Below are 26,909 nucleotides of genomic sequence, written 5' to 3' on the forward strand. Positions count from 1 at the left end.
TGAAAAATATCCTACAATTCAAATTTTAGTGAAACTAGACACACTTTTCTCCTTACTCCCGACTTTATTTCAGATTTGCAACATTTTACGTTTATTTTCTCGGACTTAAGTATTCATTAAATTCAGCCCCATCATTTTACAACAAATGGAATACCCTGAAGTAAATAACTATATTTAAATATATATGTGTATATCTGTGTTTATGTATATTATTGATATATGTGATACAAAGTAATAAATAATCCAGGAGTACAGCATCTGTCTCACCTGCTGTTCTCTTTATGATGTGAAGCGATGAGTCACATGAGTAATTGTATTACTTGGATAAAGTACTGGGAAGACAGTTTCACTTGCATAAGTCCTGTGCTGCATGTCATAAAGATGAAAAGTTCGAGCCATCTGTTACTTAAAAAAAAAAAAAAATTTACCCTGGTATACCACCTGGTGTTTAACTAGGCCTCGGGATTTGTACCAGTTACAGTACTGCTTCAGTGAACAAATATTGGGGTGAAGAGTGGGTAGGGTTTGGTGATTACTTATGTGACTTGGGAGGGGCCTTTCCACTGAGTCTTGAACAATGTTATTTGGATCATTGTTACTTCCTATTGTGGCTTGCCTGTCATTAAAAACAATTTTGTCTTAATTTTGAAAATTGGATGTGAGGAGTAACATTACACAAAAACAACATTATACAATGATGGAGATAATGTTCTGTGCAGCATGATTTAATTTGGAGCAGTGGATGGCCACCTGCTAGGCCTTTGTTCTGTGGCAGTCTGGCAAGTGGCCCCAGTGTTTTGGTTCTTTCATTGGTCACATGGCTGTTGAGATCCGCCTGGGTTAGTTGCAAGCCATTATTCTGGTAGCACAGAACGATGGAATATTTGACTGCTGGGTTTTTGAATTAAGAAAACAAATCCCTTTTAAAGTTATTATTCAGCAATCACAGACTGCTTTTAATGTGTTGATATAACATCTGAGTCTTTAGATTTTATCTAGGGGTAGCCTAGTGTTATCTGCAACATAAAAAAAAATCTAGTAGTATTTGGCATTATGGTAACTAGCTACCATATAGCACCTGTCTGCTTACCCACTGTGGTGGGGTAACCCTGTAATTCAGTGACTAACCTGGGACACTTTTGAGAGTGACAGCCACTAATAATAATGCTGGGATAAGAGGCCTAGATGAAGACATATGGTCATTCTGTTTATAAGGCATGGTCATTTTTAACATCCTCTGTGATCAAGAATAACCAAATATTTCATACATATTTAAGGATAATTCCTATAATAAATTGCGTTAATTGTGGCTGATACAGTCCTTTTTATAAAGTAGGTGCTCAAATCAATATTTGCAAACAGAATAAATGTTTACATTTAAAAAAATTAAAACCCCCTGCCAAATATCTTAAAAAATATACATTTTAAAACAGCTTTGGATTAAAACTCTTCTCTGTTTTCCTGATATTCAGGATCGGTCTCAGGCTTCCCCATAGGGATGCTACCTATTGATCCATGATTTGAACTCTGAAATCATCTCAGTATGTGCAATATTATAAGGGTAGGGAAAATTGCAGTTGCCTATCGTTCTGTCTAAAATGATTTAAACTGACTACTAGTAGAGGGGAACATTTAGTCAACTGCTCATTATGACTTAACCCTGGTAACTTAATTTACTTTTCCTTATTACTTGAAGTTGTTAAGCGATTCATTGGCTAACTAGCAATTCCTTAAATTTCTTCTGAGGAAATCAGGAAGCCAAGTCAATCAATTTAGTTGTTTAATAGTACTTCGAGATTTTCGTAGTATGGAAGGATTGAGACTTTGGATAATTTTTTATGCTAAGTTTTAATCTTGTGTTTGTCAGTTTGAAACTTTCAACAATTTTCTCTCTCTATACAAGCCCTCATTTATTACGTATAAGACATAGAAAAGGTTGCAGGAATCTCTCTCCTTTTCTAGCTGAGGTAATAAAAAGGGTATTTGTTGCCCATCTGGCCTTCTCATGAGATGAGTTGGATTTAGCTCAACCCTGGAATGTGGGTTATGGTGTGGGGGGTTTTAGAAAGTCAGTTGTGGTTTAGAAGGACTGTATGATGTGGGCTGGGAACTTTGGTGTTTTCTTCTGGTCCGAGGTAGGTGTTTTTAAAAGAGAGGTGTCAGAAGATCTTGGGTTCTAGACCGTGTTGACTGATTGGTCTACATCCCGTTTGTCCTGATCTCCCTGTTTCTGATACATAAGATTTGAAACATGTGCTGTTTACTCTTCTGTTTCTTTATCTTTTGTGTGTGTGTGTGTGTGTGTTTTGGTGATTTCATAGCTTGCTCTTTTTGCATCTTTCCCTGTTGCTTTTCTACCATTCTGGTCTGGTTTCTTTCTCTTGATCAGCTTTTTCTTTGTGTTCTAGGCCCTGCCTGTTTCACCTGAGTGAAAGAGTCCACGAAGTCTTCTTGTGTCTCTACCCTAATTGTTCATGATATTCAGATACTGGTCATGAGGGAACTTCCTTGGGTGCTTCATGACTTTTATACAGTAGAACTAAATTCATGAGTAAGAGATTTATTTACTGGTTAATTATCTTTCCTTGCCTACTGCAGGTAAGGTCCAAGGGCAGGCATTTTGCTTTGTTTATAACTATATCCCCAGAGCCTGGAAGTATGCTAGGTGCCCAGAACTTTTTTTTTTTTTTTTTTTAAAGACTAGATTAAAATAAATTTTGAAAAAGCAGGGAGAATCTGGCTGGCTCAGTCTGCAGAGCACGCGACTCGTGATCTTGGGGTTGTGAGTTCGAACCCCATGTTAAGGGGTAGATTGTATTTAAAATAAAAAATTTTTTTAAAAAAAGAATAGAAATGCCATAGCTTTCTGATAGTTTACCAAATCAGATATTATTTAGGGAGAGTCAAGGAACTACTTTGCTTTACAGAAAACCTTTTGAACCTTGGCTGGTATTTGAACCATTTAATGAGGAAGGAAGTACTTTGGAGTGATTCTTCTTGTAATGATGTAAGTTTATAGTCTCTTTCCTTTCTAGCACTTGTAGTCCCTAGACTTGATTTTACTACTTTTATGAGTTAAGATCCTTTTTGTTGCAAGTAATAGAAATCTGAACTGAAACTTGCTTAAGCAATAAAGAAGTGGCTTATTCTCACAACGAGTCCAAGAAGGCTTTGGGAGTGGATTGGCTGAACTCAGTCTTGTCCTGAGAGACCCAGGTTTGTTTGTTCTTTCTCTTACCTTTGCTTTCGTGGCTTCATCCTTATAGCTTCTTCTTTCTGTGATTATGAAGACAGGAGGAACAGTCAGGTCCATATATTTCTTGTTTATATCTAGTGGGAAAAAGACTGGCTTTCCTTTCCTTGAAGACTCAAGCAAGACTTCTTCACGTGTCATTGGTCCAGACTGACTTGAGACTGCTCTCCCCCGAACATTGGCAAAGGACGTGGAAGCTTGGGCTAATAATCATCTCAGGTGAAATAGATGTTGGGATCAACTGCACTACTCACTAGAGTCCCATGCGAATTAACCTTTATAAATACATTTTTAAAGACTGTTGATTTCCTGAACTCCAAGATAAGACTTCCCAGAGTAATTAGGTTCATAACCAAGAGGATGCTAGGTGAAGTCAACATTATCATCATAATTACTTCATTAGGGAAATTACAGCATTTAAATTAAAAAATGTGACAATTTTTGTTCTGTCTTCCCAAGTTTATTAAATAGACATGCTGCATTGTTTTTGTAAAGTAGAAAGTAGATATGTAGCAATTGGTTGGAACTATGACTCCCCCTTAAGTGTGTTTGCACTGATAACAATTGATGTGTTTAAATTATTTAAATAAAATGAAATCTTGTTGACTAGATAAGTGGAAAAAGATAACTAGGACGTAGGGAGGCTTACTTAAAACAATAAGTCAATATGGAAGGTAATGTGCGTCTGTCACCTTAACTTACTAAAAGGTTTCTGATTTACTTCAGTATACAGTAATGGATTATTTTGTTTGTCGAAGAATTCTTAGTAAATATTTAATAAGCGGCATGGAAGCATTATGATAGTGTGAAGAAAGCACTGAATTACGAACTGAAATCCAAATTTCTCTAATTTTTTCACTGACATAGTAGGAAAGGATGGTTTCATTCAGGTTAGTATGCTCGTTTGCTCGTTCTGTAGTGTCCAGCTGCTTCCAGGACTTGAGAGTCGTTGACTGCTCATTCACTATACAGTGGAATGTTTCACCTGGCGAAAGTCTACTGGCCGACCTCTCCAACAAAGACCTGAGTGGAGACACTTTTCTGGTTCAGGTTTTAAAGATAAGTAATCATTTTTCTCCTTCAGAAGGTAGAGATCTTCTATGTACATTCTGTTTTCTGTGAGCACTCCCAAGTGCTTCTTTTTGCTTTAAGTAGTAGAGACCAACGTAAATTCATCTCTTATTTGTGTATTCCATTTTCCAGCTCACTTCTCTGAACCTCATTTTCCTAGTTTGTAAAGTAAGCATCTCTCCTGCAACACTCAGATTCTTCACGAGGATTGATGGCACGAGGCAGCACGTGCTGTGTGTGAAAGTTGCTCTGGAAAAATCTAAAGCAGAATGTTCTCTAGAAACACGGACAGGACCACCCCCTGAGACTCCTGTCTGTCATCTTACAGAGACGTTTGTTTCTTTTTTCTTTCCTTTTTGTTTGTTTCTTTGTTTGCTTGTTTTGGTTTTTTCCCTGTTGGAGGCTTAGTTGTAGTGACCTGGGTGTTCAGGACCTTGATGTGGGGGGTTGAAATTTGAACACTACAAACTGGAGGAGAAAGAAAGGAAAGCTGAATGTATTGCTTGTTTTTTAGTGGTCTGTTATTCTAACTTGTAAAAACCACAAGCTTTCCCTCTTATCACAGTTTTACAAGTGAATATACGAATGAACCAGAATTTAAAATATTACAATGAAACTTTTTCTTACATTTTTATTTGCTAATTTTCAAATCTACTAAAGTTTCTCCTTGTATCAGCTGGATGTAAAAAAAAACACATAGATTGCAGCTTTTTGGGGGGTTTTCAAAGAAATTTTATATTTTTCTAATAAAAAATGTAAATATTTGGAAATGAAAATAATTTCTAATGATGTCATTTGCTACCATGGTATTTTATATTAGCCTTGTTGAATTTTGGTGGGAAGTACTCCTTTTGGGGACAGATATTCCCTATCATAATCACAGATTTTTAGGGCTAGAATCAGCCTCAGAGTTGATCTTCTTCTACCCTTTCCATGTATGTGTGAGGAAATACAGCTCAGAGAGGAAGATTTGTCTTACTGTGCATTCATGGTGCAGCCATGACCCGAGTTCAGGTCTCTGGGCCAGGAGGGGTGCTCCTCCTTGGACCTTCTGAAGCTTACAGTTGTGCTCTCAGAAAGTACCAGTGAAGCTGCACATACACAGGGCAGCAGAGCAGACAGACATGTGTTCTGTGCTCTCTTCATGCTTTTACTCTTCCTGTCCTTTCTGGGGTAAAGCTGTTCATCAGTCCCCACAAAATACAGTAAATACACACGTGCTCATTGAAATCTCCTCCTGAATAATTCTGAATTATTTGGTCTTTGCATTGTCACTGTAGTGACCTCTGGCGAGGTTGGTCAGAAGCCAGAATACAGTTTTGTTTCTACAAGCGTGCATCGGGGTTCCTCCCGCTAACTGTGACATCCTGTTTACACACCATGGGTTAAAACCACTTTTAGGTGGCTTCTGAGATATATAGGAAGGTTCAAAGACTTTAGAGACAGCTACCACAGTGTTACTTTTCTTCCCCTTTTTGTTGACTGGGGAATTTCTGGTTATTTCTAGAGGTTTTTTTTTTATTATTATTATTAGATATTCATTTTATTTTTAACTCCTTTAGTATAAAATACACTAAGAGATTTAAAAATCACAGAAACGTATAGAGGGCAGTGAATTATTTTCAGGCAGACGTCCTTGTAGCCACCAGCCAGTGTAAGAACGAGTGTTGCTGAGCCACACTGGCGACCCTGCCCTATGTCCGCAGGTGCGGCTCTCTCTCGGCCTCCACAAGGGACCGAGCGCTGTCTTGACTTTTGTAGTCATCCCGTCTTAACGGCTTTGTCACCCACATCTTCTTTTTAGACAGTGAAGTTCAGTCCTGCCCCTGTTTAAAAACCTGATGCCTGTTTTAAATTTCTCTTAATCTACCTCTGTCCTCCTCAGTTTGCCTGGTGAAGAACCTGGGCCATTTGACATGTGGGCGTGGCAAAGCGTGGGTTGTGCTGCTGGCATATTCAGAGTGTAGCTCACCTGGTCTTCTGTCCTCTCTTCTTCCTGCAGCCTGGCCGCGGGCAGTGGGGCCTGGGCAGGGCTTTAGGATGTATTGTATTCTGTCCGTGTGTGTTGTTTCTTGTTTCTTGATGCGACCAGCCATAGATGCTTAATGTCCAGATTCATTCTTTCTTTGGGGTTTGGAAAACAGTGATATTTTATTTTATCACCTTATTTGTCATAAATTGGCTGTAATAATTTTATAAGATGATTCCCCCTCATCTACTGTTTATTCATTAGTACAGTTCACAGAGAAAGGCACAATACATTTTAGAGTCTTTTATTTACCCGATTTCCAAGATAATGAATTAGTTTCCTGTCATTCTCAGAAGGTGACTGATAACGGCTTTAAAAATTTTTTTTAAATATATGATTAGAGACTCATGAATCAGGCTTCAGTTAATTGCAGTTCTTATCCAGGTTCAAATTGTCCCATCTTTGGCTACCATGCCCCTTTCAGGTTGGCTTTTGAGTCCTTTTGACTGTCCCTGGTACTCTTTGATAGCTTCCTTGTTCTTGGGCAGTATGATAAGATGTTCCAAGCTCATCACGTACATTTCCTGTCCCAGACCTGGGATCAGCCATTTCTCTAAGAAGCCCTGGTTTCTTTTCTTTTCTTTTTTTTTTTTTTAAAGATTTTATTTATTTATTTGACAGAGATAGAGACAGCCAGCGAGAGAGGGAACACAAGCAGGGGGAGTGGGAGAGGAAGAAGCAGGCTCATAGCGGAGGAGCCTGATGTGGGGCTCGATCCCATAACGCCAGGATCACGCCCTGAGCCCAAGGCAGACGCCTAACCGCTGTGCCACCCAGGCGCCCCGAAGCCCTGGTTTCTTTGATGGAAAATGGCATTTCATAACCACCCCTTAGTACTTTGTTTCTTGTGTTAATCTTTGTCTCTAGGCCTTTTCAGCCTTTTCAGTGGAGAGACACACACACACACACACACAGAGTCACACACAGATTTTACGATAAAGTACCTCATGAGCTCATATTGATATTTCCAGTTTACATTTAGGACTACAGGGTTTTGTTTTATTTTAATCTCCTTCCTTCTTGATCCAGAATTGGAGTTCTTCAGGACATTGGGGATGATAGAACTGGAATTGTCCTATAGTCTTCCTGAGTTTTATCCCACTTCACCATACAGTTTCAGAATAATAATACATTCGCATATACCACAATTATTACTGAAAAAATTAAAAAGACTTTTCTCAAATCCTCATTCTCCCCCTAAATATTTATAATGGGTGTTTCTATCTACATTGTCAAATCATATAGTCATTACATACTCACTCTTCTCTCTTAACACTTATTTGGTATTTATTCCATAAATAACCATATGTTAATGCTTGCCACTAGACAATATGTAAATATCCTTTTAGTTAATTTTTTGGTTGTTTGAAGTGCATTCCTTTTAGGTTCTTCAGGAAGGGTGTCTGGGAACCACAGTCCCTTAGTTTGGCATGTTGATGATAGTGCTCTTTATGCTTGAAAGTTAGTTTTGCTGGGTATAAAACCCTTGGGTCACGTTTTCTTTTTCTCAAGGAGCACTCCTTTCGAAGTCCAGTGGCAGCGTAATATTTTTCCCTCTTAAAAGTCATGTGCTCTTTTTGCCTAGTTGCTCAAAGGAATTTTTTATTTTTCTTCAGGGTCCAGTGATTTTATTAGAATTTGTCTTGATGTTGGTTGTTCTGGGGCAATATTCTCAGATATATAGTATAATCTTACAATAGTAAAATCTCTTAAATCTCCTAAAATCTCTTTTAATTTTTCTATGCAAGTGAAATCTCTTAAAAGTTTTCTATTTAAGTTTTCTTGAATTATAATTTTTAGTATTTATTCTTTGCCTTTGCCTTAGGTTGGTTTGTTGTTGTTTTTGTCCCTCTAGGAGCTTTTCTTATTCCTATGATGGCTTGTCTTTGCCTGTCTTCAGTAATTGCTACTTTCTCTTGAGTGCTGTGGTCTTGCCAAACAATTATAAGGTCTAGTAACTTTTTAGTAAATTCCTTTAGAATTTTATATATACTCAATAATTTCATTTGTGAAGAAGCTCTTTTAGTGCCCCCCTCCCCCCGCCTTCCTGGATTGTATCCCTTTTCTTTCCTTACTGCACTAGCCAGGGCCCCTAGGACAATATTGAATATAAGTGGTAAGAGTGGGCATCCTTGCCTTGTTTCTCATATTAGGGAGAAAACCTGTTAGCTGTTGGTTTATTCTAGGTATTCTCTCTCAAGTTGAGGAAATTCTCCTCTGATTTTAGTTTGCAGTTTTTTTCATGAATGGATGGGGAATTTTGTCATATGCTTTTTCTGCTGGTATTGAGATGATAATTTGATTTTTCTTTGTCAGTATGCTAATATGTTAAATGTGGTTGTATTTTAGGAGCTTTGACTCTAGTTGTTTAGGAGGTGATAGAAGTGATGATAGGATCATGAGTGGCTTCCTTTTGGGAATAGGGGAGATGCTGGTCTTTTAGGTGTGATTTGGGGCCCTGTGGTGGCTTGAAGTCCTTTGATCTCACATTTCTGCTTGGTTGCAGTGCTAATATGGGCGCACCTCTAAGAGCTGCTTTATACTGAGAGCTGAGCTGTGGCCTTACTTCTAGTTTGCTCTGGAACCCAGTTGCTGGGAAGGCAGGGGGATTTAAATCATTGTGCATCTTTTCTTAGGGAGGTTAGCTTTTCTCAGCTCCTTTCACCTTTGACTTGCAGATTTTCTTTGGAGAAGTCACCTTTTCTTTTTGAAGTTTTATACAGTTTGCTCCATGATTTGGGTTACTCACAGTCTCTTTCCCCAGTCTTCCATCAATGCTGTGGATTTACTCTGTGTGTGTGTGTGTGTGTGTGTGTGTGTGTGTATTTTTTATCTTCTCTGTAGAGTTTTGCAGGAAGGTGCTTCTGTTCATTTGGTTATCTCAGCCCTGGGATCAAACTACGTAATTTGGCTTTATCTTTTAGAAAGACTCAGAAGATAGTAATTCACACCCCTCTTGACAGCAGCTGTCCTTCCCGTTAGAACTTGGTTTTCTGCAAGTCATTTGTCTGCAGTCATTCTGAATATAATTTTCTTATTTTTTTTCAGGTCCCATTTCTTTTGTTTCTAACTTGAAATTAACAGATTTTAAATGTTATTTATGTCACCATAACAATCTAATTTTCTGTATGTGTAAAAATACAGATAATATGTAGTGCCTTGTTTATTAGTTCTGAGATTGAAAGGAGGTGACCTCAGTATAATGGACTTTTGGTTCTCTCTCTCTCATATGTGTGTGTGTGTGTGTGTGTGTGTGTGTGTGTGTAAATGTTCACTTCTACATCAGTAAAATATGCAGTTACTTAAAGGAGAAATTAATTGACTAATTTTAGTAGAATTCAGAGAAAAATCTCCAGAGGAATATGGAACTTCAAAATTAACCACAGATGTTGCCTCGAGCCTTAATAATTAAAAAAGCATCCTAAGAACTGACGTGCTTTGTTTGTACCGGTAAAGAGAAATGGATAATTAATGGAATTATGCAGTTAAAGTAAACCAGAGCTTTTCTTCCTTAGCATATATAACTTTGTATCCCAAATATTTCGTACTTGCTCCATCGTGATTGTTCAATAGCTATTAGTTGATTGTATAAAAACTTAATTGTGGCAGTCCTATGTATTGTTTTCTTGTCTCAGCCTTTTTATTGTTACTGCTGTCCCTCCTAGTGACATGGAACCTAGAAGAGGCAGCCTGAACATGTTCTTCTCTCTTAGGTGCCTGAGAGGTAGCACGTAGTCCCTTTTTACATGACTGCCGAGCTTTAGTTTCTTCTTACTAGACAGCGGTGTTAATGAAGAAAACCTGTTTTTTGAATTTTTTATTATAGTATGTTTTCATTTTTTTAAGTCATGCTACTAAATGGTGAGTGCCATTTGCTTGGTCATGTCAGTTGATAATTTGAATGGATGTTAGTGTGAGTGCTGCAACGTTTGTCTTTTGGCTGGAATTGCAAACAGTGGAAGTTTGATGGTACCCCCCTGCTCCCCAGTGATGTTTTGTCCTTTTACGTTGGTGTTAGGGCATTTTCACATAGAATAGAGGGCAGTGTCTGTTTCAGTGAAATTGCTTTTCTTTCTGGAACTAGAAGTGAGCCAGTCGCCCCAAGATTTGTCTGACCAGCTACGTTAGGTGCTGCTGTAAAAATTGTTTTTTCCTCGTGAAGTTAAAAAAATAGTTGCATTTGTTATCAATAGCTTTCTTATCTGAGGTCAGATTAATTACAAGTAATAGCTGTATTACTTTTCTGAAGATGTAAAATAATTTTTTTTGAAGAAGGAGTAATGGAGAGGACAAAGTAGAGAGTTAAGGAGAAAATCGTGCTGTTTATAAACACTAAGAAAATAATTCTTAAGAATATGATAGTAATTCTTATAAACTGTTTATTTGATCTGTGAGAGTGAAACTCCTGTTAGGATTTACAATAAAATTCAAATTTAGATAGATGGTGTTGACACTCATCATATGTAGTTAGTTCATCTGATTGGATCATCTGTTCTTGTTGATGAAAAAGATACATCCCTATTTAATGGTGGCTTCATTAAATTTTAAGAGACCTAAGCATGGCTTATTAATCACAACTTTAGTTAATGATTGACCCTAGCATTATTTCCTAGTCTTAGCTTTTCTTTCACTTATTAAATTGCAAGAAGTCTTTTGAAAATGTATTCTGTGGTGTGTTGTAATGTGAATCCCATCCTGGCATTGCCCTCAAGGAGCTCATGGTTCTGCACGGGCAGCGATCTCTGTTGCAAGAACTACAGTACGGGAAATCGGTGCTGAACGTTATGAATCGTTTGTCATAGGAACAGGACAGAGAATTTAGAGCAATGATTTTTCTTTTTTTCTTTCTTTTTTTTTAAATTTTATTTATTTATTTGACAGAGGGACAGCCAGTGAGAGAGGGAACACAAGCAGGGGGAGTGGGAGAGGAAGAAGCAGGCTCCCAGCGGAGGAGCCCGATGTGGGGCTCGATCCCAGGACCCCGGGATCACGCCCTGAGCCAAAGGCAGATGCTTAAGGACTGAGCCACCCAGGCACCCCATGGGCAATGATTTTTCTGAATTAGGTAGTTCACCTAGAATATGTTAAAAATGGGTTGTCGATAGTGCCCAGAGGTACTCCTTTCTTTGCCTCTTGCCCCTCCAGTGAAACTTCTTGATCATGTGGGAATTAAAGCTTGCCAAAGCCCACCCAGTTAAGGCAGTTTTGAAGGAAGTTTCTCTCCTGTTGCCGGGGCCTGTAGGCAGGGATTTCATGGCTGTAGGAGTCAGTGGAGGAGACAGCTCTTACTTGGGAGCCCTTTTTATTTATGATTTTAAATAACAAAGTGCTTTTCTGTTACCCCCTCCAGGGGATCAGGTTTATATTAACACCTCTTTGGAAAAGTGGCTTTGAAAAAGGCATAAAGAACGCAGAAATCTTGTTTAGGAACTCTTTGTAAGTTTCTAATAACTTTTTATTCAGACCTATAAGCCAATTCTAAATGCAGGTGGGTCTCCCCCCCCCCCCCAAACCAGGTGGGGATCTAATGGTACTCCAGCTCAAGTGGTATTCAGGGTGCATTAGAAATAAACCCAACTGTGCATTTTCCTTCCAAACTTTGAACCCTTTAATTCAATTTGTAGTTGGAACCCTATGTGTATGTTTCCCTCATTCCTTCCTCAAAATATGTAGATTCCTGTTGTAATTAAATTTTCGTCTTTCTTGGTAAATGTGATAATTAGAGTGAAGTACAGTGATATGTGCAAATTGGATAGTGAATTGAATGAATGTAAGAGCTGATCAAGGTGTCTCTTCTCAATGTCACTTTATTAAGGTCTTCTGATATATTCAAAGACTCTTGAGATTCCTTTCTTTCCCTTTTTCCTTCCTCTCTTTCTTTGCTCTGTCCAAGGATATTACCATCTAAAGTGTTTGCTATGAACAGAGTGTCAGGATATTGATCTTAGAGGAGGTGAACTAATTACACATTTGCTTTTCATTTTATGAAATGAATTCTCCATAATAGGAATATATCTGTCAGAAACTTGGGTTATTTTTTTGTGTTAATCCTTTTAAGGAAGGAGTGTTTTACTTACTTTAATTAGCTTAACAAGAAGGAAATGATTGATTCAAGTGGTAAGTGCTGGGCAAGTCTTATATGCAGTTTTAAAGGTGGTGAGGTATCCTTTATCCAGTGGTCAGATTTTCATGGGGCTCACGCCTCTTACTTTTCCTTGGATCCAGAAGTTACACAGAAAGTTACACAGAACCTTAAACTTCCTAATGTAGGGGAGGAAAAAAAATCCCCTTATCGATAAGTATGTACTTTCTTAGGTTCATCGACCAGGGCCTGGGAATCAATCTGATAAAAGATGCATTAACGGGGAAAAAAAGCATATTTAGGTATATAGGGTTATTCATAAAGAAATAGGACTCAGGAGGCCAGAATTTGGAGATTATATACCATCTTAACAAAGGTGATAAGGAGTAGAGAAGAGTTCAGATAAGGAGAAAGGGTTTGGGGTTTCTTGGGGAGAGGGAAATGATGGTAATGTGATTAGGAAATGCATGGTATGGGGCGCCTGGGTGGCGCAGTCCTTAAGCGTCTGCCTTCGGCTCAGGGCGTGATCCCGGCGTTCTGGGATCGAGCCCCGCTTCGGGCTCCTCTCCTGGGAGCCTGCTTCTTCCTCTCCCACTCCCCCTGCTTGTGTTCCCTCTCTCGCTGGCTATCTCTCTCTCTGTCAAATAAATAAATAAAATCTTTAAAAAAAAAAAAAGGAAATGCATGGTAAATCAGGGTTGTGTAGTAGGGTTGGTGGTGCATGAAGAGTCAGGCAGTCTGAGTTGTCTTTGGAGTAGTTCTCTTTTCCTGGTACTGGAGGGGGGAATGCCTTTAAGTGGAAATTTACATCCTTCTCTTAGCCTAATTGGGGAGGGGGAGGGTCTCTTTTCCTGAGCCTGCTGTTTCTTAATTGCCTTCAGCTCAAAATAATCTTCTTGCCAAAGTGCTGTGTTTTGTGGTGGCATGTACTGGTCCTCTTCAATGAGTAAAGTGGGTTCTAGGTGAGTGTTAGCATTACACCAGATTTTAGGAGGTTTTCTAATCCTTTGTGCCTGCAGTAACTTCTCCCTGTTTGAACTCAGAACACTAATTTTCTTTCCCAGTAATTCATTACAAAAATCCTAAGACTGAGGTATGTTTTATAATGTATGCAACATACTAGTATAGTGCTACATGCGTATGATTTATATACCGTTGTTTATATTTATAATCTGGATTCTCCCCCCCCTTTTTTATTGGTGAGTTCTTTGATTAAAAGTTTTGGTGGCCATTTTTTTAAGATTATAAAAAGTCAGTAAATTTATTCGTACTTATTAATATACCAACCTTGTACTTAAATGTCCATTTGTATTTGTGTTCAGTTTGCATATTTCAGGGTTTTTTTGTTCTTTTCAACTTCATGTGTATTTCTTGAAGCACAAATTCCTCTTGATATCTGACAAGCTTCTAAGCATATACTGTACACATAATAGGCACAAAATATTTCACTAATGAATTTGTGAAAATCATGTATAAAAAGAGGTTGTTGATTGGTCCTCATTTACTCCAGAAGTTTTATAAATTCGTTGCATGGCAGTTAGAAGTGGCGGTGGGAGAGTTGGATAGACAAGTTAGAAATGACATGTTGAGAGGTAAGAGCCGACAAAAGAGAAGAATCCATCTGTATGGCTTCCTGTGGTTATTTATGATGGGGCCACACAGCCTTACAGATCTCGGTATCCCCTGGTGTGGACGTCATTATATTGAAGCAAAGGGCAGTGATGGATGACTGTCAGGTCTGTCTTTACTTTGACCTTGGGCAAGCTATTTCATCTTTCTGATCCTCCATTTTGTCTTTTATGACATGAAATCACAAGGCTAGGAAGCTTTGGGTGTCTTTTAGAGATGTGAAATTCTGTACCTCCAGTGATTAAGGCAATCAGCTACCGGTTCAGTTAGATTCACCGTATTTTGTGCAATAGGAAATGTGAGCCTGCCGTACAAATATTTTAGAGACATTTCCTTTACAATGGTTACATATTGTTTTGACCAAACATGGTTTGGGATGTAGGCCAGTGGAGGGGATAAGGCTTTGAGGGTAAAAGAAGGCGAATTTGGGTGAATAAGTAGAAGCTATCTGAAGATGAACTTAACAAATAAGAACTAACGGGCAAAAGCAAGTGTTCTGTGATTAAACAGGAAACTGAAGTACTGAGCTCCGTATCTCCGGGGAAGTAAAGTAGAAGCCACGTGACCACTTGTAAGTGATACTGTAGGAAATATGGACCATTTGGGTAAAATCTGTTCGACTGGGCAACCGTCCCATCTAGGAGGAGCTCTACAAATGTTGGGAGCTCTTTGAGGTGACCCAGGGTGAGTTAGGAAAGTATATAAGGAGGAACATGCCATGAATGGTCTCCTCGACAGGAGTTAATCCTGGGATGACGCCTTTCCAGGAGTGGTCTGGATGCTGGGAATCCTTCCCCTGGCCTGTTGTAGTGGCAAGCTTTTAACACAGTGTCTGTTTTCTTCATTCTTTCTCCAACAGAGGTGGTGGTTGTTTACAAGTTGGAACGTTTCCTTGCAGGATTTTCTATGCATATGCCTTCTTAATACCTTCTTTGTATAAATGAGACATAGTTTCCATCCTGTTCTCTAACTTGATGTTTTCTCATAACCATGTAATATCGCTATCTATCCATGTCAGGCCTTGTAGTTCTCAATATAATAACGTTTATAATGTTCTTACTGTATGCTAGCACTTTCTAAAGTGCTTTTTATATATTGTCACATTAAGTCTCACAACTTCATGGTAAGAACTTCTATTACAAGTGAAGAAACTATAGCTCAGAGAGGTTAAGTAATTCATCTGTGGTTACACAGTAAACCGAGCCACCATTGCAACCTAGGCCGTCTGGCTTCAGAGTCTGTGCTCTCAGTCACTTCGCCACTGTGTTTCTCAGGTGACTGTCCTGTTCCTTTATATGCCTCTGTCACAGTTCATGGACGACTCTGTGGTTGGACTTCTAGTGTCCCCCTCCCCCTTCTTGCTACTACAGTATACCAGGTTCTGGTCTAAGTCTCAAGATACTTCTGTAAGAAAACGTACACCCAAATCCCTGTGTTTTTGAAAGCACACTCTTGAGGCGGGGGGGGAGGCAGAAGGGGGGCACACTATTTAAAAATTTTGAAAATTGTGTAGGAGAGGAGAAGATGAGAGGTGCTGTGAGGAGGCAAGCAGTGAAGGGAGCGGTGGTGCTGCCGTGGCGTGCCACAGCTTCAGTGAAGATGGTCCACGAGCCGGGACCGGCAGGAGGAAGGGAGGCGACCACATGGACTTCTGCGTAACAGTGGGTCAGCACGGGGAACGGCCTAACGTGGGTGTGTGTGTGGCATTTTCCAGGAAGACTCGGAAGGCCTGCGTAGCTGGAACAGATCGAGTGGAGAAAGAGTAGTAGGCGTCCCAGGAGATGAGGGGAAGGAGGGAAGGGAGGAGGGACGCTGGGGTGGGGGGGCAGAGCCTTGTAGGGCATTTTGAAAACCTTTGCCTTTTAATCTTTGTGAGATAATGAACCATAAGAAGATTTTGAGGAGAGGGGTGCTTTGTTCTGGCTTACATTTTACAGAGATCCCTCTGACTGCTGTGTTGAGTCAGAGTAAACGATAAGGGGACAAAGGTAGAAGGACGCAGGGCAGAAATGTTTCTGGCTTTGACTAGGGCGGTAGCCGTGAGGGGGTGAAATGTGGTTGGAACCTGGGCATCCTCCCGAGGTCCAGTGAGCGGGGTTTGCCGATGGACTCGGTATTAGAGAACAGGATGTAGTAAGAATAATTCTGTGAGTTTTGGAAAAACAACTGGGAGGATGGACTTGCTATTCACTGACTTACCATTAACTTGGCCAGGTGTCTTGGTGCTGAATTTCTGAATCAGAGAAGAAACCTGTGGCTTTCAGTCCTTCTGATACAGCCTTTAAGCCACTAGCGTTGGAAACCAGATAGTATGGCTGCTTAATTGTCTTGCAGGGTTGAGGTTCCAGTTTTAGAGCAGTGGAATGTATGTCATGTCAAGCTGCCTTTCCATGTGGCATAACTAGCTGTTGTCAGTATATTTCAGGGTATGACCCTTAGTTTTGCAGATTCAGAAACTTGATTTTTTGTAGACTGGCCTAGAGTTAAATGGGCCCGGGGACCGAATTCATAATAATCAGTCTCACTAATTCAGTTTCTTATGTAGGCATTTCTGACCATGGTCAATAGCAGAATTAGAAGGATTCCCCCCATAGCCCCCCATTTCTGAGGAAATGCTAATTTCCTGACTTGCAGAGAGAGTGACTTTTAGCAGCTAGCCAGGCAGGATTCAGAGAGAAACCTCTTGGTTCTGTTTGGAGCCATGAGGCTGGTTAGGCCTCCCTGGTGCTTTCTTACGGTGCTTCTTTCTTGGCTTCTGCCCAGTGTGTGAGCACATCACCCATTTTCTGATTTCCTTCTGCTGCTTCTCATCCCTCCTGTCTTTGGTCTCACCCGCTTTCCCCAATGACTTTTCTCTTGTAGCTTCTTTTTGAAACTTGTTTGCAATTCTAATTGAAATTCCATTTTTCTATAATGATCCAATTTTCTTTATGCCCTTAGCCTCTTAACAAAAGTCCATGCCGTTGGTAGTTATACCTCAGTGGAGCTGGGAAAAAGTCTGTGTCCTATGCTCACCTTTCTCCCCCCTTAATTTAAAGTCTCAGGACACTTTGTTCAAACAAATCTGTCACAGATCTTTGATACATGAAGCCACACACAAGCACAGTAACAGGTTGTAGTGGACGAGGAGGAGGAAGACCATGGTCCCCTTTGCTCAGCCTCCTCTGTATCCCTGACTGCATCCCTCAGGGACCTCGTTGGATGTCAGGGTTACATAGCACTGCTCGTGGAGAAGACTGTCTGGCCTTCACAGCTGGGTGCCCTGGAGTCTCTTCGCGGGGATGCATGCTGATTCACCCGCAGCTCTCCTTGCCACCGCCAGACCTCCGTTCTTCCCCTTCATGCAAAACAACTTGAGTGCTAAAGCCCATTTTCTCCTCTTCTCACCAGACTGTGAACTGCTGGAGAGCAGGGACTATCTTTTATCTTTCTTTGTCCTTGTCTCTGGCATGTGGTGAGCGAAGGAGTGATAGAGTGAAGCAGTGAAATGTTGCATTATTGACTTTATTGATGAACAAAAGTTCTTATCAGTGAACCCAGGAACTTGTACTGGCGGTAAGTGTAAGAAAGGGAAACTCATTGGAGCTGAACTCAAGTGGGAATTTCTTGCCTGGTTTTGTCTGGCCAGTTTATCAGGGTGTGGTAGTTGGTTGTGCCTCGATTCACTTTGAGAAATGACTGCTCTGTCTGTGGTCATCTGCCCCGGTGCCTAGTCTGCTTGTCACCGTTACAGATGTTGAGAAATTTTTACCCTTTGGACTCTTTTGGGTGCAATGAGGACTACTGCCCTTTCAATAACATTCTTTCTTATGGGGCATAAAATGTGCAGTTATATTCTAGTTTTTGTTTAGTTAAAATTGAGTCTTGAGATCCCAAGACGATACCCCAGTTACTTTGGATTTGAATGTCTGCAGGGATCTCCAGTTACATAATTGAATACATGTTTGGATTTTTTTTTCAGATTGATAAATCCCATCAAGTCTTAGAGTAACTTTATTTTCAGCTTTTGGCAGCCCCTAGCCCAACTCTCCACATCCTGATAGTAGTTATGTAGGTAGACAGTGGCATTGCTATAGACCACTTCTTCCTCAACTGCTTGTTCCAAAATTAGAAAAGGCGTCATGTTATGGAAGTTTGTCACACACATAGATCCTAATTTGCTGAGATATTTTTATGTGTTTCACATGGCTACTTGCCTAACTATGAATACTTACCATAGATGTTCTCTTCCTTGAATATTTTAGTGCAGAAAATACTCACATGCAGAGTAATGAAGATGGTACTTGCTTTGTACAGAAACAGATTAATTTGACTCTTTTTAGCGCTGTTGTGAGGAAGAGATTTTATGATTATAGCAGTATGAGTTTAGAAATGTAAAAATTAAGGGCTCCTGGGTGGCTCAGTTGGTTAAGCGTCCAACTCTTAATTTCAGCTCAGGTCATGATCTCAGGATTCTGAGCTCAACCCCTGCATCAAGCTCCATGCTGGGCATGGAGTCTGCTTAAGGTACTCCCTCCCCCTCCCCTTCTCTTTCTGCCCCTCTTCCCCCAAAGAAATGTAGAAGTCGGATATATATTTAAGAAATATTTTTTCATGAAAGAAAACTTTAGATGAAGACCTAGTCATTATTATGAGTATTTATATTGACTAAGCATCAAGTTGCAGGAAGGATGTAAGGAATAGGAGAAAAGAACATGGAGAGAGGAGCAGCATTTCCTCCCTACCCACTACTTGTAGAGAACTGTGTTTTTCTTGATATATACAGGAGTTTATTACTCTGCTATTATTAGATTGTGCACAAAACTCAGGAAAACAGGAACTGTCAAATACTGTGTTTCTACTTTGAAGACATTCGATATATTATAATCCCTATAAATTTCTGTGTGGTTTTAATCAAGAAGTGATTGCTCTAATTTTTATTACATGGTCAAAACCCAAGTTTGATTTATGTCCTGAGATCTGATCTTCAAGGGAAAGAGAATCTTGGGCGCCCATCCCAGCTCCAGCACTAACTCAAAGTGTGGACTTTGGGCCACAATTATTACATCTTCTTGAATCTCAATTTTCTCTCTCTCTCTTTTTAAAGACTTTATTTATTTGAAAGTGAGAGCGGGTGGGGGGGGAGAGAAAGAGAGAACGAGTGGGGTGGGGAGGAGCAGAGGGAGAAGCCGACTCCCCGGTGAGCAGGGAGCCCTACGTGGGGCTCCATCCCAGGACCCCGAAATCATGACCTGAGCTGAAGGCAGATGCTTAACCACCTGAGTCATCCAGGTGCTCCTCAACTTTCTCTTTTGTGAAATAAAACAAATGATACTATACCATCTTTATTGTATATGCTTCTGTGAATTTTAAGATTCTGTACAAATTATTTCTTGTATTTAGTAGTTGGCAGAAAAGAGGGAAAGGTTTCCTTATGTTTTCTGCATTACTCGAGTCAGTGCTCTAGTCAAGGATATGTCTCTAATTTAGAAATATGTTTCAAGAAAATAATGATTATATTGAATTAACTTTACATGTAATTTTTGTTTTAATTAACATTTCAAGGCTATCTAAAATGAGGACATAGAAATTCATGCTACTTTAAAGTTTCTTAAGGTATTTTTGTTACCAACATTCATTTTGAAGGATAAAAGCTTTTAAAAATGTGTCTTTGCTGGGTTTGTTTCTAAAGAAATTGTTTTACAGACTTTTATTAGCCTGAACAAAGCTCACTATACAAAAAGAACAGGATGTAAGAAGGGAATGTTTAGAACAAGAAGACTCAGAGAAATTGTGTTAAAACTTTGCCACTGTATTTGGTCACATATAAAATGTGGCATTAATATTCCATAACGGGGCTATGATTTTTGCTTTGTTTATAGTTCTGGTCCACTCTAGCATTTTAAATCCAAATTCAGTAAAAGCATGAAATAGTATTTTAAATAAATTACCTACTAAAGCATCTCTATTTTGAACTTTTCCTCTTAATTTTCTGGTGTTCTGCCTACTCTCTTAAAATCAGCCTTGGACTGTTTTATGACCTGATTTAGTGTTTATAATGTCACCAGAACACTTTCCCTGGATTGTTACACATATTGGCTGCACTGTTTTCAAATATAGCTAACGATATAATGGTTAACTTGATGAAGTGCCGTGTAAGTGCTAGCCGTGATTATTACTGTTGTTAGAGTATGGTTGGCGGTGGTGATATTACCTCCTTTTTGTTTTCCACACGGACATTCTTATTCTGTGGACATGTTTCTACATCTCCAAAGAGCCTTAACGTTTTGTACTCAAGTGGATTCTCTCCACACCTTTAGGGTCTGTTCTATCCACTGTTTTCAGCTGTCATGTTAGCATACATTTGGAAAGTCTCCCCCCCAGCTTCGTTCCCAGCTGGTGACTTGAATTTCCAGAAACTTGATGGGCATTAATGGAACCTCAGATTTAGTGTGTCCTTTGTGAATTTGTTGCCTTCTATCTCAGTACTCAGCCAGCTGCTTCTTTGAGCCAAATCTGACCTGGTGCCTATTTTTGTGAATGAAGCTTTATTGGAACACACACACACACACACACACACACACACACACACGTGAGTATTATGTATGATTGATTTTGCATTAAGGTGGCAGAGCTAAGACTCTTCCAACAGAGGACCTGTGAGTAAAAACCTAAACTATTTACTATGTAGCTCTTTATATAAGATGTTTGCTGATCCCCCTTAGACCTTTGATTCCTCCTTGGGGTTGCCCTCAAGTATATTCTAGCAAGAAAGCTAATTTCCTTTCCTTTAATCTTTCATTTTTTTGATCTTCCACATGCATTCAGGCGTCACATCTTTTTGCCTAGAGTATTAAATAAATTTCCTCACCTCTTGCTTTCTTTACCCCTTGTGTTTCATTTTATATCTTGCCACCAGTGTCATATTCTTAAAATTTGGTTCCACTCTGTGTCCACACTGCCACCAAACACTTTCCCGTTGCCCACTAACGTAAATAGAAACTCTCCAGCCTCTTTCTTAAGTCTCCTTCCGTAATAGAAGCTTTACCAGTCTCCCTAATATAGGAATTCTGTAGTGTAATACTTTCCTCGTACTTTTTACCTTCTTCTCTTTGTCCATGCTGGAACAGCTGCCTGGTGCTTTCTCTGCCTCCAGTCCCACCTTCTCCTGCCACGGTCTGCCCTTAAAATCCCCGCAGGTTTGTTTGGAAGCCTTGTACTATCTTTCGCTGTCTGCATATTCCTTTCTTCTCCATGATACAAATGCTGCCTGTGTATCTTTCTGACACTAGGGGCATTTTATTTGCTGCTGGGTTGTTGATGTTCTTTTACATCTCATCCATCATAAACCAGAAGCTTGTGGAGTACAAAGTGCGTGTCTTCTTCTTTACTGTGTTCCCTTAAACTTCCGGCATCATGTCTTACATGAGCTTCATAATTAAGTAATTGAGTCACATTGTAGGAGGCAGGCCTTTTAATTTGAATGTAATTATTGGTGACCTTATAGTCTCCCTGGGGTGTTTGCTGTGATTTTAGTGTTGTAGCTAAAATGTTTGAGGAAACCAGATGTCACTTTCTCGTATAGATTGTTAATGTAAATGGAAAAATGTTTTGTTGTTGTTGTTTGAATAAGGTATTTCACATTTACCAGAAGAAAACTATTTGTGTGCGGTGATGTGCATGGTACTGATAAAAAAGTAAAACCAGGTGGTAGATCGAGGCAGTAATTCTCTTGGATCTGTTAAGCAATGTATCAGACTCAGGGTTTTTATTGATTCCATTAACAAGTCCCCCCCCCAGGATTCCAAATGGAAAAATTATACCAAAGCTCTCTAATAAGTTATTGAAATGAAACACTTACAGATGATGTTCACATGGTATTTTCTTCTCTACTTATTCATTTAATCACTTTTTGCATACTTTCCAAAAGGTTTTGATGTGGCTGTCGATCACAAACAGCTATTTCTGTTAATCCCAGGGGTTTTTTTTGGCCTCCAGTTCTGAGTTTGTACTCTTGAGAAGCTTGAAAAAGACAAGAGTGCCAGGTGTAGAGACTTTTCACTTCATAGTGGTGTATTCTAAAAGTTACATGTCCCGAAACTGGGCTGCTGATACCCTTAACTTCCTCAGTTGGTTTTAGAAAGGTAAAGATTGCCAGTGGGGCCAGGAACACAGTTTGGTGCATGAAGCCTAGTACCCGAGCATCCAGAAAAACAAACAAAAAAAGGAAACAAAGCATGACTATACTTCAAAACCCATATACTTGAAAAAGAATTGAAGACTTGAAAATTTCATTTTTAAAATGGCAAAGGATGTGGATACTTTCTAGAAAAAGATACCAGTTCTGCTTGGTTGACCACTGTCTTCTAGCACACAGTCAGTGTTTGCTGTATACACGTATGCCAGATGAATGAGTAATGCCTAAAATATACCCCAGCCCCTCCTAAGTAAAGGCATGCTAAATAACCACACCTGTATACCTTTGAACCAGCATTTCTACTAATTAGCATTTATGCTGGGGAAATAATTTGATGTCTTAGCATGGATTTCACATCTAGGTTTCCATAATCCAGAAACACTTTCTCAAATATTCAAAGATACCTATCCATGTATATATGTACATAGGTATGTATATACATATGTGTATGGTGTGTATATGTTGTATGTATATGCATGCTCATTGTAAAATAATTTATAATAGTGAAGGATTGGAAACAACCTAAATGCCGATCAGAACAAGAATAGTTAAGCTATAGTATATCCATATTGTAATGGATAAAAAGGATGAGATTGATCTTTAGGTAAAGATGTGAAAGGAAAGATACAAGATGTATTTGTAAGGAAAATATAGTTTCATCTTTATGTGTAAGTACTGAACACAGGTCTAGTTACACATTAGACTTGCACATGTGAGGGCTGGGCTAGAAGTTAGCATAAGCACCCTGTAAGCTTAAGTGTAAGTCTCTGGGGAGCAGAACTAGGCAGATGTGGGAATTCCCAGGATAGAAGGGATATTATACCTTCTATTTTTAAAATTTCTGTTCAATTTTTTAAAAAAGTATATTTTACTTTTATATTGGTCAAAACACTGGGAAGTCATAGAATGAATTTTAGGAACATTTTCATTAATATTTAAAATAATCTGTTTGAATGGATAACTTGTCTGTCTAGAAAGTGGCTTTTCTTTTTATTGTGTTTAATTAGCCAACATATAGGACATCATTAGTTTTTGATGCAGTGTTCAATGATTCATTAGTTGTGTTTAATACCCAGTGCTCATCACCACACGTGCCCTCCTTAATACCCGTTGCCGGGTTACCCCATCCCCCTCCCTTTTGTAACCCTCAGTTTGTTTCCTGGAGTCCAGAGTCCCTCATGGTTCGTCTCCCTCTCTGATTTATTCCCATTCAGTTTCTCTCCCTTCCCCTGTGGTCCTCCACACTATTCCTTATGTTCCACATATGAGTGAAACCGTCTGATAATTGTCTTTCTCTGCTTGACTTATTTCACTTAGCATAATCACCTCCAGTTACATCCATGTGGATACAAATGGTGGGTATTCATCCTTTCTGATGGCTGAATAATAGACCACATCTTCTCTATCTACAGTAGCCAAACTGTGGAAGGAGCTGAGATGTTCTTCAGTAGAAAGTGGCTTTTAAGCATGATTTATGTCCTTGAGAATTCTGTATAAGTAAATTTTTTGGTTTTGTAATGGGATGATAACGAAGGACATCAGGTTGGATGGCTGTCGTATTCTCTAATGGTATGATCGATAGATGCGTAGTGCAGGAGTCTTATTATAATATGTTTTCTTTCAGCAGTTGTAAGAAAGTCTGGTTTCATGGTAGAAGGGCTTGTTAGGATTTGGACAACTTACATGCACTAACGTCAGTTTCCAAGGGTACACTCGTGAGCAAAAGAATCACACTGTTTTCCATCTTTCAGAAAAGCTCAAGAGGAGAATAAGAAGATAGTGCTAGCTGGATGTGTTCCTCAAGCCCAGCCTCGACAGGACTACCTTAAAGGACTGAGTATCATAGGGGTAAGCTCGTACCTGAGGGGGACAAAAGAACATCTTAGGCTGTTGAGACATGTACTAGGTCCACATTTGATTTGCTCTTTCTGCGTCACTCACAAGCTGTGTTACACTTCCGACTATCTCTCCTCAACATACTGACCCCATTGCTGTTGAAATTTTGTCATGTCTTTGTAACTTTTTCACCTTAGGGCAAAAACATGTTCTTGATTCTCTCGTAAAGAAAAAAAAAAAATTACCAAACACAATAAGAAGCCATACAGAATTTAAGTCGCCTCCTACTACCTGGCCTTTGTCTGCCTGTCCGGTACCATTTCTTGCCATATCATTATAATTTTCCCATCCCACTGAACTCCTTGGCATCCCCGCAGTACACAGATGCGTGTTTTTGGAACGTGTCCCTTCCCTTACACTCATCCTCCGAGCCATACTCCACTGTTACCCACTCTGTAAAGCATCCTCTGACCACTCAGTGCGGTCTGACCGTCGTCCCGTGCCTCGGTTCTCTTTGCCGACTATGCTTACCTGTCCTCTGCCCTCTCAGCATCGCACAGGGTGGTGATTTTACATTCACTTGTCTAATTTTTTGATAAAGGCCACCTTTCTACTTAAATTACTAACTTCACAGGGACCGCTTTCCCATCTTTTTTCAACGCTGACCATGTTTCCCCAACTTTTCCGTGATGCCTGACATACAGTAAGCACTAAGTGTTTGGTGACTGACTGAAAGGATCTTCGTGCTCTTAGCATCATGACGTCAGGAGACTTGCTGTCTGTTATCGGTCTTATTCTGTGTGGCCATCACTATTCACGAAATGCCCGAAGGTAGTTGGCATTCAGTCAGTGTTTGTTGACCACGTGGTGGTGCTTCATCCTTCCCACCATTCTTCTATGGCTGCACTCAGTATGCTCAGGAATCCTGTTTAAAAAATGGCTTTATTAATTAAAAAACATAATATAGAGTACACTCATAGAAAAAGTATATGAATAATTGGCATCTGGAATGAGATTTATTAGATTTTTCCTTACAACAGTACTGTTGACAACTTTTGTTTTTTTATTTTATTTTATTTTTTTTTAAAGTAATCTCTGTATCCAACATGAGGCTCGAACTTACATCCCCGAGATCAGGAGTCCTATGCTCTACCAACTGACCCAGCCAGATGCCCTGCTATTGACAACTTTTAATACTGTATTCTCAGTGTAATGAACTTGTTTTCTGCTGTCAAATCCTTGCCCCACTAGCAAATTTAATAATCTTTGAACAAACAGTCTCGTGTTAAACAGAACCTGAATGTTTGAGAAGTTTAGTTTGTTTTCACCATTTGTCCGTTTACTTTTTGATTTCTCTTGGTTTAAGGAATGACATGAATATGGACTCCTGAGTTATCTATTCATGTGAGACTAACTTTCCCCATAAACATAGTCCTGCTGTGTCAGGGAAATAGGAAACTCGTTAGAATTTCGTTTTAGGATGGAATGCAGTAAAAGCATAGGTTTCATCTTAGATTTCATCTCTAAGAGTTAAGTTGCTGAATAATTTCTTTAGTATAATTAGTATAGTATAGTACAAGGATAATTTCTTTAGTATGACAAAGCCTCTTCTCTGTGTGTATTATGGTAACATTTTCCTGAACTCCACTGTGTGCAGTGAAGAGCTCAGTGTATGTTAGGATGTAGGGGAGATTCTAAAGGAGCATGCCCCGTGCTGCTAATGGGGAAGATGATTTTCAGGGATGATATAAACTTGTGGCTTTGGCAAATAATATCACCCCCCTCCCCATTTAGTCTTGCACCCTTTTAGTTCTGTCATCGAATCTCATTTAATTACCACTGAAATTCTTTAGATTTATGTATTTTGCTTCTTTATAATTAGAGAAGTAACTTAAGATCACATATTTAAAAATGGAACTGGAACCCAAAAGACTCCACCCCCAAACTATTAGAAGTTATAGAACAATTCAGTAATGTGGCGGGATACAAAATCAATGCTCAGAAATCAGTTGCATTTCTATACATGAACAATGAGACTGAAGAAAGAGAAATTAGGGAATCCATTCCATTTACAATAGCACCAAAAATCATACGTTATCTTGGAATTAACTTAACTAGAGACCTAAAGGATCTATAGTCTAGAAACTACAAATCACTCTTGAAAGACATTGAAGAAGACACAAAAACATGGAAAACTGTTGAGAAGGAAAAACAAAGCTGGGGGCATCACAATGCCGGATTTCAAAATGTACTACAAAGCTGTGATCACAAGACAGCATGGTACTGGCACAAAAACAGACACATAGACCAATGGAACAGAATAGAGAACCCAGAAATGGACCCTCGGCTCTTTGGGCAACTAATCTTTGACAAAGCAGGAAAAAACATCCAGTGGAAAAAAGACAGTCTCTTCAATAAATGGTGCTGGGAAAATTGGACAGCCGTATGCAAAAGAATGAAACTTGACCACTCTCTCACACCACATACAAAGATAAACTCCAAATGATTGAAAGGCCTCGATGTGAGACACGAATCCATCAAAATCCTAGAGCAGAACATAGGCTGCACCCTCTTTGACATCGGCCACAGCAACTTTTTTCATGACACATCTCCAAAGGCAAGAGAAACAAAAGAAAAAATGAACTTGTGGGACTTCATCAAGATAAAAAGCTTCTGCACAGCCAAGGAAACAGTCAAAAAAACTAAGAGGCAGCCCACGGAATGGGAGAATATATTTGCAAATGACACTACAGATAAAAGACTGGTATCCAAGATCTACAAAGAACTTCTCAAACTCAATACACGAGAAACAAACAAATAAATCAAAAAATAG

General features: G+C 39.4%; 1 protein-coding gene across 3 annotated transcripts in view; it reads left to right on the forward strand.

The window, feature by feature from the left end:
• CDKAL1 (CDK5 regulatory subunit associated protein 1 like 1) overlaps nucleotides 1-26,909 on the forward strand; it is a 624,642-nt gene that overhangs the window by 143,165 nt on the left and 454,568 nt on the right. For all 3 annotated transcript variants that reach the window (XM_008707717.2, XM_040645106.1, XM_008707718.2), the window contains one exon: nucleotides 23,992-24,088. In XM_008707717.2, the coding sequence (XP_008705939.1) occupies nucleotides 23,992-24,088 (97 nt within the window). The remainder of the gene's footprint in view (nucleotides 1-23,991; nucleotides 24,089-26,909) is intronic.

This window comes from Ursus maritimus, unplaced genomic scaffold (genome assembly GCF_017311325.1).
Source record: "Ursus maritimus isolate PB19 unplaced genomic scaffold, ASM1731132v1 scaffold_30, whole genome shotgun sequence".
NCBI lineage: Eukaryota > Metazoa > Chordata > Mammalia > Carnivora > Ursidae > Ursus > Ursus maritimus.